Here is a 12,964-nt window from a genome sequence, read left to right as displayed (position 1 = left end):
ATCAACACCACTCTACAATAAATGTATATATATTACAAGAGTAAAAAGATATATGGATAACAATATGGACTTTTAATTAAAATACATTTTATGTGACTCCTGTTCATCAATGTAAAAAAAAAAAAAAAGATAGGTTAATGTTAATGATAGATGGCACACAAAATTTGTCCGTGTGTCTGATGGTTTTTTTTCTTTCTTTTGTCAACTAGTGATGTGCGATACCACTGATTTCCTTTCTGATCCGATACCAAGTAAAATTCAGGCTGGTATCGCCAATACTGATCCGATACGGATACTTGCCGTGAATTCTTAATCTTATTTAGGTTCAGGTATGTGTGTAGGCTCTCAAAACAGCCTACACTAAAACTAAAGAATTAACAGTTTTCATACACTTGCCATTTCATATAAAAAGCTATGTTACTCATTGAAATTGCTATTAAAATACATAATTTAATGACAATAAAATAAATGTCACAGTAATTGCATAAGTTCGTCACTACTACATTTCAAAATATTCAATTAACCATCAGTCAAAACAAATGAGACTGAAAATAATCCAAGACAAATATTTTATAGAAACAATGCTATCATCTATCTTATTTATAAAATGTTTTTCAGTTTTATCTTAGCTTTTTTTTTAGCCCTCAATGGCTGTTTTATTGCAAGTATAATGTATATTATAGCAACACCTAGCCTATGTAATCCACTTCAAATGTTTTACTTTACAGGTAGCCCTACCTGGCTAAATCTAGGCCTACTGAATAGATGTGAGGTGATCTCAGGGACATAGATTTACTCAAAGCTGAGCTCATGCAGTTGTTTATTGTGGCATTTATTTATTTCATTACTAATTTAATAACCATATTTATATTAATGAACATTTGTATAGAATAGGATTCCGTAGCTTTAAGAATGCAGGGAACTCCCGTTGTTTGTTCATTGAAATAAAACCTACGTCTAGTAGACAGACGTGTATCACTACACATCTCCAACAGCTCCTTATTCTTTCTGTACCTGGATAGTTTCTGCCTGCAGCACCGGGACTCCGAGAGTGACGTCTGTCTCGCCCTAACAGCACCTGTCTCTCTCCTCTCCTGCTCTCTGGATCGCCTCATCATATTCTGTTCATGGTTGATTCTCAGATGTTTAACTATCTTAATACTTAACTGTCTTCTCACATACATCACGTGCCGCGTCGTTGCTGTTTATGGAGCTGAAATATGTCCCCACATGCCTGCATTTTAACGAGCAGCAGCCCGTTGTGACCAGTGATGCTCTTATAGAGCCGTATTACGCATGTGACTGACAGGCGGAAGAAGAAGTAGTTCCTACTAACTGGGAATCATGACACAAGTTTGTGATAGTGTTTTTACTCTCCACTGTATTCCTGTTAATGGCAAACTACACATTTGTCCACATTTATCAAAATATTGATATTTTTGTATGAGAATCGATTCTAAAACGTAAGACTCTGGTATCGGAGGGATCGATACATCAGTATCGATCCGCACATCACTGTTGTCAACCCAAATCTCTAACAGGTACTGGATGCTTCTTCTGTCTGCATACAGATGCTGGAAGCTGCAGTTCACAGACTGGAAGCGGAGCTTAAACCACTGAGACTGGACCAGTTGCTTTTCCAACAGTTTTGTGTCTCTGAAGAGGACATCCGCTTCTACACAAGATTTCCTTCACAAGAGGTTTTTCTGGCATTCTTGGAAGCTATTCAACTATCAGCATCTCTTGTTTATTGGTCAAAAGCACAGAAAAAGGCAGAATATCTTGTCTCACCATCAAGCTCTATAGCATACAGGACACTGATTATCTTTGAGGACAACACAGGTAATATCTTTAAATGCTGAACCATTAATATTTCCCAGAAATAATTCGGTCATACTGTCTAACTTGGGGGAAAAAAAAAAAAACACGTTTGTGACTTTTCACTTCTAGACTTTAATCAGTTTGCATCGTACACATGAAGTAGCTACCGGACTTAATTAACATACAACAAACAACAGCTTCCTAACTGTGAGAATAAATATGAAGAAAGACTAAAACAAGTAAAACTCAGTTCTATAATATAAAGTGTAATACTTCAATAATATTGTTTGATGTCTATGAATGTGATAAATAAATTGTATGACTTAAACAATATAAAATTTATCATTAGTGTTTAACACTTCATTTAAACATGTAAAACTTTTTTAAAAAGTTGAGCTGTCAATGAAATGTATGAAATGACAATTCCAAAACAAAAGCGTTAAAATGGCCATTCATCACTTTACTTAAAACTTCAAATTGGTCACACAAAAACAGTAGCAAATTGTGTGACAGTGCAACAGTAATGACTCTATCCTGTGTATGATTCATAAAGCGTTGACTTGCACACACTCCTGGCAGATGGCTTAGGTTTCTTCACAACCAAGTCCTGAACAGGCTCTGCAGAGATCCCCTGAAATTATAGGAAGAAGCCATGGCTTTAAGAAATTCTTTCTTTAATACATTACCAGTTATTATAATAGGGTTTTGCACAATGTTGCACAGTTACCTGTGTCCGTGGTTGATGCCCTGTTTGTAGAGTGCTTGTACCGGCCATTGATGATGGGACAGCCTTGACCTTCATCATGCTGTAATGTGCACAAATACATCAGACAGTATGTCTGTATTAAAAAAGAACACAACAAGAAGATTATTTAAATTAAAACCTTGCAGCTGTGATGGTTGATTAATCAGTTTGAGTAGTTTTTAGCTGGAGAAAGAAAAACTGATATATCAGTGTCTTAAATGTGAATTATAACTAAATATCGTTTAGCTAGGAGTAAAATAAGAAATTTAATGATGTCCTCTAAGACTTTTAGATCCAGTGCTTAACATTTTCCAACATAATAAGTATTTTAAAACAATTAACTATTAATCAGTTTGTTGAGAAAGCAATGACTATTTAATCAACCATGGAAATAGCAGATAAATAGCCCTGAAATACTGGCTGCTTATCAAATATGGAACAATACGGAACAGGCTTACAAAAGACACACGTTCATTGTGACTCTCCCCAGTTATTCCACTGAAAACAAGAAGGCACAGCTCCGATTTTCAGCCGCTTTCTCTCACCACCGATGCTAGCCGCGGTGTCGTCTTCCTCAGTGGAGTTCCGGCTTCATACGAAGGTACTCCGTGAAGAACATTGAAGTCCGGACCTTTGTCGTGGCGAAAAGGCTGAATCCACTTTCTTCTCTCAGCCAAATCACTGGGGAAGCCGCAAAAACTTAAATAACGCTGGCGCTGTTTGTTTAATATGTAGAAAGGCACACTGCAGTGACACTTCGACTTAGCTTGAGCCATCGTTCGTTCGTTAGCTCGCTAGCCAGAAGTCGTCCACAGAAACGCGGACCACTTCCGGGTCACCAAACCCGTCTATGCTCTCTACGGAGACAGCAACACTGCCGCCCAGCGGCGCTGTACCACACGTGAATATCTATGCTCCACTTGTGTGTGTGAATCTCTTCAAAACTGCGTGATGTTTGTCTCAAAAATAAATGCGTGTGCCGGTTGATCCACAAACGCACTTTCGACAATTCACAAGCAGAATTGAAGATTTGCAAATGATAAATGCACACACAAAGTTAAAAAACACGTGTAAATCATGGATATATTTGTGGATCTTGTGAATATATTTGTGGATCTGAAAAACATATTTGTAAATGATGTATATAATTGTGGGTCTTGTGAATATATTTGTGGATCTGAAAAACACGTGTAAATCGTGGATATATATATTTGTGCATAATTTTGAGACAAATCTCTCCTCATAGAACAAAGACTCTGAACCATAGAGATGGAGGATCAAACTCTTTTATTAGCTGCAGACAGCCTCGTCTTTAAAGCACAAGCTTTTCACCATGGAGGTCAGACTGTTGACAGGCAGAGAACTGTGGGGCCAGACTGACTCTACATACATGATTATGTTGTTATGTATCCATCAGTTAGACAATTAGCATCAGAATCAGCTTTATTGGCCAGGTATGTGTGCACATACAAGGAATTGACTTGGTTTAACACAACTCTCTTAGTACACAAGAATATACGCTATAAATACGTACTATGAATATGCTTGAGCATGCTTCCTATCACAAAAATAAAAATCATATAATAGTAAAGTTACCAAAAATAATACTCTGCAGATTAAAGTTACATCTTAGTGTTTAAACACCTTCATCATTGATTGTCTGCCTCAGCAGTTTGCAGGTTTAATGGTCATCCACGTAGTCGTCTCCAAAGTTCACCATCTGGTTCAGGGCGGCCAGGATCGGCTCATTGATCCCATTACTGATGTCAATTTCTGATGCGTAGTTCTTCAACAGAAAAATGCAGTTGACTGGTAATCCCAGGATCATGCTGAGTTTTTCCACCTGTGATTTAAAGTCAGAGAATTAGAGCTGATCAGAGCTGAAATAATAGAAATGGAAGTCAAAGTGAATGTCAGAACTTCAAATATAAAAACAAACCTGCTCCTTCAGGTACTTGCTCTTGTGTAGGTTGTTAATATCTCTTTCCACCTCAGGACAGGCCTGGTCCACTTTGGTGAGAATGGCCATTTGGGGAATTTCTGCAGTTACAGGCATGTTTTTGATTTTAACGTTTGATTTAGTGGAGTTTTAATTCAATAATCTGATGGAACATGAAGTGTGTGACATGCTGCTCTCACCCAGTTCAGTGGCAGCTGCTCTGACTTGTTTTAACTTCTGCACCACTTCATCACTTAACAGAGACACTTGGTCAGCAGGAATGACCCCGACCAGGACGTGGACTTTGTCATCCAGAGAGGGATTGGAGTTGTAGCCCGGATCGTTCCGTGTCAGTGGGCTGACAGGGTTGAACTAGAAAACATCATGTATTGAACTGTATTTAATAAAGAGAAAGAAAGACTCCAGAGGACCCTTTAAATAATGACTGTACCTTGTAACCGTCCTTCATATGTCCCTGCAGAGCCAGTTTCAGGTCGTCCACATTGACTCCATGGTTCAGGTTTTGCTCAATTCCCATGATGTCGTTGAAAACAAAAGAATAGTGGCTCTGATTGTCTTTTCTGATTTTGTAAGTCTTGTACTACAATGAAGAAAGAAAAATTATTTGTCTCTTTTAAGAAAAAAAAAATCAAATTTAAAGTTTGCACAATTCAAAGTTCATGGTTGTCGTTCTTGAACTTTGTCCCATCTCCACACAGGATCTCTGGAGCTCAGTCAGAGTGACTGTCAGGTTCTTGGTGATGGGGTACTGAGTCTAGATTCATGAGAATAAAAAGGCTGCATCAGGCTGCAACATAACAAAATATGAAACTAGAAAAGCACTCAGAGAGCGCAGATCACCACCATCAGCCCTATCTCCCAATAGTGAAGAATCCTTTAAAAACATTCCCGGATCCAGACGGTGATCCGGATTACTCCCTACCCAGTGGGGTGGAGACATGATGAGGAAAAGCATTGGCTCCATTACATGTGGACTGTCATGGCGGAAGCATTGCCTGCCGGTGCCAACAGATGCACTGACAGTCTCACCCATAGATATGGATACGTAGATGACGCGTCCATGGCTGTTAAAAGAAGCCGCTATGCGTCTGCCAGTCCGCTATCTTGGAACAGATGGGATTAGCGAACGCTCAATATAAATAAGCCCGCTTCGCCTGTAAAATCTGCCCTACCTTGTTTAATCCTGAACCAATCTACATGAAATTTGTTTTTTTATAAAGCTGAAAGCTTGAACATGATACTGACTACTTACTTGAGTTAAATCAAGGTACTGATTGTGGGTCTGATCAACTTTAAATAACAGACCTATTATGTCTATGATATGTACAGGGAACATCAGGTGTAATAGAATATTTAAAATCTATATTAGTTTTTGTTTCTCCAAATAGATTTATATAGATAATTTCTCTCTCATCTTGCAACTGGCCTTTAATCTATAGGCAGGCATACACTGTGAGTAATCACACCTTTTCTCATCTGATGATTTTGAGTTTGTAGTGCATATTAGCCATGTGAGGACACAACGACCGATCTCGGCTTAAGTACTCATGCAGGGGATGAATTTCTGACTTAAACACTCGCAGAGCCAAACACCAGGGCATTTTTCCAGTGAAATTTTCTGAGCGGATCATCAGATGATTGATGGGGGGGGCAGAGCGAGGGAGCTACATGACTTCTCGTGATTTTTTTCTTTATGGTACAACAAAAAGCGGCAAAACAAAGAAGGAAAGACCGAAGTTAAAGCTGAATGTTCCCGGCTTATTAGATCATCTTTATGTTGTCTAAAAAGCCTAAATCAAACTGATACTCAGACTGTCAGTACAGCACGCCGCACACTGAGTCTCTCTCTCTCTGCGGTGCATATAATAATGCTTATCGTCAAAATGGAGGAAATTTTCCTGCATTTAAGTCAAATACCAGTCCTTACCAGATTTACCAGATTTATGGATCTTTAGGATGGCAGAAAATTAAGGCAATCATATTTTTGGAGTGGGTGATAAGAATTGCGTGCTTTACCAACGGCAATAAATTTATATGACTTTGTTGTATATTTTAAGTACTGTACTTAATGACAATATTATAATAACACTGAGTAAAAAAATAAATACTATTTAAAGTCACAACATGCTTTCTGCCAGCAACCTTAAAATGACCAGTCTGGCTTTCAACAATCAGATGACGGTCAGTACTTGCACATAGCGGGAGAAAGATTCCACATTTCCTTCCAAAGCAGTGGATGCATTGTACTTTAAGCAAGGTAACAACTTATAATAAACAACCCAGTCAGAAGTCCTGTACATATTTAAGGCCAGAGCACTAACATCAGAGTGAGGAACCCATCTTATCTGTGGGCGGCAGCACACAAAGTTGGCATTTTCAGTGCTGTCTGCCCATATAACTCTGTTGAACTCTCACGCCATCAGATAGCGAACGCGTCATCTACGTCTTGATATCTGTGGTCTCACCGGATGACTGGAAGTCAAGGCAGAGGGTGAATATTCCTCTATTCCTCCCAGCATTGTGAGTATTCTCACTACAATTTACTGTCTTTCTCTCTGTTACGCTCCGACTCGTCTCCTTTGATGGGCATGCATCTTTCAAACTCTATAAACTCCAAAACTTTGAATAGAAACACACCCAAACATTCTGCTGGGATTCAAGTTACTCATGTCCGCAATCTCCTGGTGTAAAGTGTTAACAGCACAGACCTCCGCTATTAGCCCTACCTCCCAATAGTAAAGAATCATTAAAAAAATTCCTGGATCCAGATGGTGATCCGGATCACTCCCAAAATCTAAGCAGTTCTTCCATATACCATCTCTGATATTTCCTAAAAATTTCATCAAAATCCATCCATGACTTTTTTGAGTTATGTTGCTAACAAACTAACAAATTAACTAACAAACAAATGAACAAACCCACCTGAGCACATAACCTCCTTGGCGGAGTTAAAAATAAGTGAAGGGTCTGAATACTTTATGAGTGCACACATGAACTTTGCATGTGTGAGATCAGAATCTATGACAGCAGGAATAACTAACACCACTATGACCAGAGTATCTGCTGTCTGATCAAGCAGTCTACAGATTAAACTCAAACTAAACCAAGACCTCTGTCTGTGATGGGTGGGATCTAAAGACAGTGATGAATATTCTTGGTTTCAGTTATTCTTACTTGCTTGGTGTAGCTGCTCCCAGAGATTGCATCAACACCAGCTCGCCCAGCAAGACGGCCTCTTAAAGCGGAGTCAGCAGAGTTCACAAAACTGGACTTTCCAGCACCAACGGGACCATAGAGCAGAATCCTGAGATGACTGACTTCTCCGTTTAGGGGTTTGTAAGATTTCAGAAAGGCCAGACTTTCTCTGCTGCTCCTGTTTGTGAAAGAGAATGACATGTATGAATGAATTCAGTGTTTACATTTTTAATATCTCAGCAGACACACTGTTGTTATTGATGGTCTCTTATGTAGCAGAAGCACAGCCAGCGTCAGCTCCCTGACTTTATGTTTACTCACGGCAGAGTCCTCCATGGTCGATCCAACAGAGCTGAAGGAGAAATCAGACAGTCAAAAAACTTTTTGAACAAATTCAACAACAAATACATGAATGAATGTTATTATTAGAACTGGATCATTTCTGCTAAGGAAACCCTGATTGGTCGACATCACGATTGATGCTGCTGATGCTCGGCCCTCCACTTAAAGCAGCTGTGTTAAAATTCCTCAAACTTTGTTCCAGTCCTCTTAGTAAAACAGACAAAATTAAATAAATACAATAGTTGGGAGGAGAAGCTAATTTTCCTAGAAATATAAAATAACTTGGTCAGTTTAATTATGTTGATGTTCTGAGTTTTCTGGCCTTTTATCTTTTACACTATACGCACTATTTAAACAATTTTTCAAAGGAGGATGACGTTATTAGCCCTCATATGAACATTTCATTTTTTAAAAGTATTTCCCAAGTCACAAACACACACAGTCTAAAGACTTCAGTAAGAGTTTGAGCTGTCACTGAGAAAGCATCATGGCAAAAACCAAATAAATCAGTTTAGTTCATCAAGAAACTCAAAGAGAGCCACACAGTCCAGAACAAGCCTGGCAGAGGAAGAGGAAGACTTTAAGACTCTGGAAAGAAAACTAGTGAGAGATGTGTCTAAAGACCCCAGAACAACTGCCAAGACTCTAGTAAAGGACTTAGCCAAGTCAAAGAAGACCATCACTGGAGCCCTGAACAGGACTGGACCAAGTAAAAGTCCACTTCTGCAGAAGAGACCCCTTCAGACCAGACTGAAGTCTGCTAAGGATGACCTGGAGAAAGATCCTGATACTGGAAGTGTGTCCTTTGGTCAGATGAAACTAAACTAGAGCTCTTTGGTCTTAGAGATGTTGGTGATGTTTGGAGAAAGAAAGAACCCAAAGAACACCGTCCCCACAGTGAAACATGGTGGTGGGAGGATTATGCTGTGGAGATGCTTCAGTGAGTCTGGAACTGGAAATCTCTAAAGGTGGAAGGAACCATGAAGAAAGAAGGAGATGTGAAGATTTAGAAAGAAAAACTGAAGTAGTCAGCAGATAAACTGGGTCTGGATTGTTGATTTTTTCTTCCAACACAACAATGACCAAAAACATACATCACTCCTGGTGAAGGACTACCTTCAGACAACCAGAGTGAGCATTATTGGGTGGCCTGCACAAAACTCTGACTTAAATCCAAGGGAAAGTCTGTGGGGTGAACTGAAGACCAAGGTCCATGCCAGAAGACCATCAGATCTGGAGGATCTGAGATTCACCAAAGAAGAATGTGCTGGAATTCCTCAGGAGACGAGTCTGAGACTAAAACTACAACAGATAACTGCAGACTGTTACCAGCAGAAAGGAGACACTATTGGGTATTAGCACTGCAGGACGCCCAATCAGGGAATTCCTGATTTTCTCAGTTTAGAAAGACTTACGTTGAGGTTGTGGAGGTGGTGGTGAAGTTGGTCTGGAAAGCCAGTGCCCCATATCTGTAAAGTCAGACCATTGATGAGTTACAGTGCATGTTTTTACCAATGTGACCAAATATGAAGTCACTGTTGACTGAATAATGAAAGAATTCACACCATAAAGTAGTAGATTTATGTTTTTTAGTGTATTTACAGGATTTTCCAATCAGTTATTGTTCACTGAATAGTTATCCCTGGAGTAAAAGAGTCATGTTTCTATCTAGTGAAATTATAAAGCTGCAAAAATTACAGTTAACAAGATCGCATCTACAGAGTACGTGCAAACAGAAATCCACCCTAACTGCACACAGATTGAAGTTTTTTCTAAACTCCAAGCAGCTTCCATGTGTTTAGCACTGAGAGTCTCTAACCACTCTGCCATAAAGCCCAGATCAGTGCAGGGCTGCAGGGATGGTTGTCCTTCTAGAACTTTGTCCCATCTCCTCACAGGATCTCTGGAGCTCAGTCAGAGTGACCATCAGGTTCTTGGTCTCCTCTTCAGTTAGTTTCCACAGGTGGACTCCAATCAAAGTGGAGAAACTTCTCAGGATTGATCAAGAGAAACTGGAGACACCTGAGCTAAATTTACAGTGTTTTTGCAAAAGGTCTGAATTTTTGTAAATGCGATATTTCAGTTTTTATCTTCATAAATTCCTTGCGAGCCTGTTCAAAGAGCTTCCTGTTTTTTTCAGAAACAACAAGATCTGGATCCCGTCTGAGAGCCGTTTCTATCATTATAACTTATTCTAGTATTATTATCATGTGTGATTGATTAGTAGGGATGATCCTTCTCCACACCACCACAGACTCAGCATGCATCAGGACTCCTGCTGGATAGAAATGCTCTGGGTTTGACACTGATGCTACGCTGTCATGATCAGTCTATGGCAGGGCTATTCAATCAGCGGTCTGAGGGCCACATGCGGCCCAGAACCGACCCCCAAGTGTCCCAGCCTGCCGTCATGCCAGAGATGCAGAGGGCAACCTGTTTCAAAAGTTTTCATAAATTCCCACAGTATATCAGACCGTGAATGCAACAGTCTACCTACAATGCACTGCATTGTTTTGAAGCATGACTAGTGATGCTGATAGAAGTAACCCCAAAATAAGATGTGACTAAATTATTTTTTACATAACTTAATTTGATCTTTTTTTTCATTTATTTTATTTTAAGTGAGAAAAAATTCTAAAAAAACATTTTTGTTGTGTTTTTCTGCACTTTTTGATCTGCTTTTGTCATGTTGGCAAATTTAAAAGGATGACTGTGAATAAAAAATGCCTATTTTTCATCAAATTAATCTGTATTTGTACAATTTTGGCATTACCAGCTGCTTCTTGGGCGCCAAACATGCCTGGCCCAGCTACATTTCTTGATTTAAAAAATTGGCCCTGTTGAATTTGTAAATGATTAGCCCTGGCCTATGGTCAATACTGATAAAAGAAAAAAAAACATGCAGGAAACGGATGGATTTATTCTCAGGCAGAAAGTTACAGTCTCATATGCCTGGAGAGGAAAGTTAGCACAGACAACAGCAGGCAGCTTTCACTATGAACCAACTGATATCAAATAATCAGTGCTTATTGACTCATAAATCTTGTTTTTCATAGGATAATAGTACATCATAAGATATGTTTCAGCATCTTGAGAAAATGAATAATTTAGCCATAATCATGTTAAAATTAAGATCATGAACCTGAGATAAAAACATAAAGACAAGATTTGAGGAAAATTATGATTTTAACTGCACAGAGTAAAATGAAATGTGTAGATGTTTGTCCTTTGTGGGCTTCCATATGAATCTCCTGTTTCTGACATTAAAAATAACAGTTCAGGTGAGTTATGTCAGAGCATAAACTATCAAACCAACTTTGGTTCAATGAGTCAAAGCAAAGATAGCAAACAGTAAAAGAGTGAGGGGGTGAATATCAGCATCAAAAGTACATTATAATGTTGAGTAAAGGCAGTCTTACCTTCTCTGTTGCTCTGACTGCAGTCACACTGCAGTGTTGATGGCAGCATGCTGCTTTTATGGGGTCTCTTACTTTCACTTTTGTTCTTCAGTTTCTACTAATAGTGAAACACCAGTTTCATGATCACCACAGCCGCTCTAAATAGACCCGTCCTGATATTTACTGACTCCTTGTTTACTTTTGTATCATGTGATAACATTTATATGCAATGAATCAAGCTTTCCTTCACAAACTGCCAACCAGTGTTGGTTTTCCTGACTATACTGTGATACTGACACACCACAGAGCTGCATGTCTAAATCTCAAGTCTTTCTCAGATGTACTTTTATTTCTTCAGTTTGCCATTTTCCTCTATTTCAGCCAGGGGGCAAATAATAGAAGGTAAAAATCACAGCCTGTGTTTAAGCAGGTTATTTAAGGCAGGTAAACTACGGACGTGTCAGAGCAGCAGCGTGCAGTACAAGAGTTAAAGGGGCTCTATGCAAGATTTAGAAAAATATATAAAAAATATATAATATGTAGCGACACCGCCGGCCATTAGGCGATCTACAGCAACATTGTGTTGCTCGTCCATGACGGCGTGCTCCTTGCTTCATAAACAAGCCTCCGGTTTATCAGCTGATACACACGCAGACCAAGGTGATTTACCGGCATCATGTATACAGAGGAGGTAAGTGAAGTAACACTTAAAAGTTCCACAAACTTAAAATGAAATGAATAAAGTACATTTGGACCTCTAGTGCAGACACAGCACAAAATTAAATATTGTTTCATATATAATGTGTAAAGTGTATTGAATGGGATGCGCTTTAGAGCAGAAGCAACTGGGCTAACATTGCTTAGCTCTGATAATGGCGCCTCGACCGCGGATATCAGATAGCTGACATGTTTTAAAGATATTTTGCGAACTAAGTATCAAAAAATAAACTCAGTAAGTTGAGTCCAGTGCCAGGAAGCAAGAAAAAGATGCAGAAAACACTAAAAAACACTACACTAAAATTCTCGTTGTTTGGATAGCATTTTTGTAAGCAAGCTAACGTGATGTGGCCTATGGTTTATACAACGTAAAACACTACATTGTATTTCATGGTCCAGAGTGATGCCTTACCTTTTCAACAGAAAGACGGCCATCTCTGGATCGGTATTATCCCAAGCGAAGCTCCCTCCATTTCTCAAATGCTCCACCGATATTTATCCTCGATTTCCCCCTGCGTGGGTCACACTCTCTTTTAGCTTGACGAGCTTCAGCAGATAAAACTATCTTAGTTTTTTTTATGTTTTCGCAGAGTTTGTGTGGGTGTTTGGGCTGAGCTAAGGGGCAAATACTTGCAGAAGCAGTCTTCTCCATTACCATTTCTGTCTCTCTTCTCCATTCAACATGCCGTTGTCGGGTATAAACAGAGCAAGGGGGTACGCACATTATGCAGTACCTGACATCACTTCCGATGAGATTTTGCGGAAAATTTGGCCCGAGTTCTTCAT

At 39.2% G+C, this 12,964-nt stretch overlaps 1 protein-coding gene across 1 annotated transcript; it reads right to left on the bottom strand.

The window, feature by feature from the left end:
* Positions 1–3,854: 3,854 nt before the first annotated feature.
* Positions 3,855–11,572, bottom strand: LOC121503809 (interferon-induced protein 44-like). The gene is made up of 8 exons (XM_041778372.1): positions 11,483–11,572; positions 9,479–9,532; positions 8,043–8,073; positions 7,701–7,899; positions 4,957–5,106; positions 4,706–4,877; positions 4,506–4,606; positions 3,855–4,409 (listed from the first exon to the last, which is right to left on the bottom strand). Exons 1-8 carry the CDS (start codon positions 11,529–11,531, stop codon positions 4,248–4,250), a joined length of 918 nt encoding a protein of 305 aa, XP_041634306.1. The 5' UTR covers positions 11,532–11,572; the 3' UTR covers positions 3,855–4,247.
* Positions 11,573–12,964: the final 1,392 nt, after the last annotated feature.

This window comes from Cheilinus undulatus, linkage group 21, assembly GCF_018320785.1.
Source record: "Cheilinus undulatus linkage group 21, ASM1832078v1, whole genome shotgun sequence".
NCBI classification, from domain to species: Eukaryota; Metazoa; Chordata; class Actinopteri; order Labriformes; family Labridae; genus Cheilinus; species Cheilinus undulatus.
This window is presented reverse-complemented; position numbering and strand designations above follow the sequence as displayed.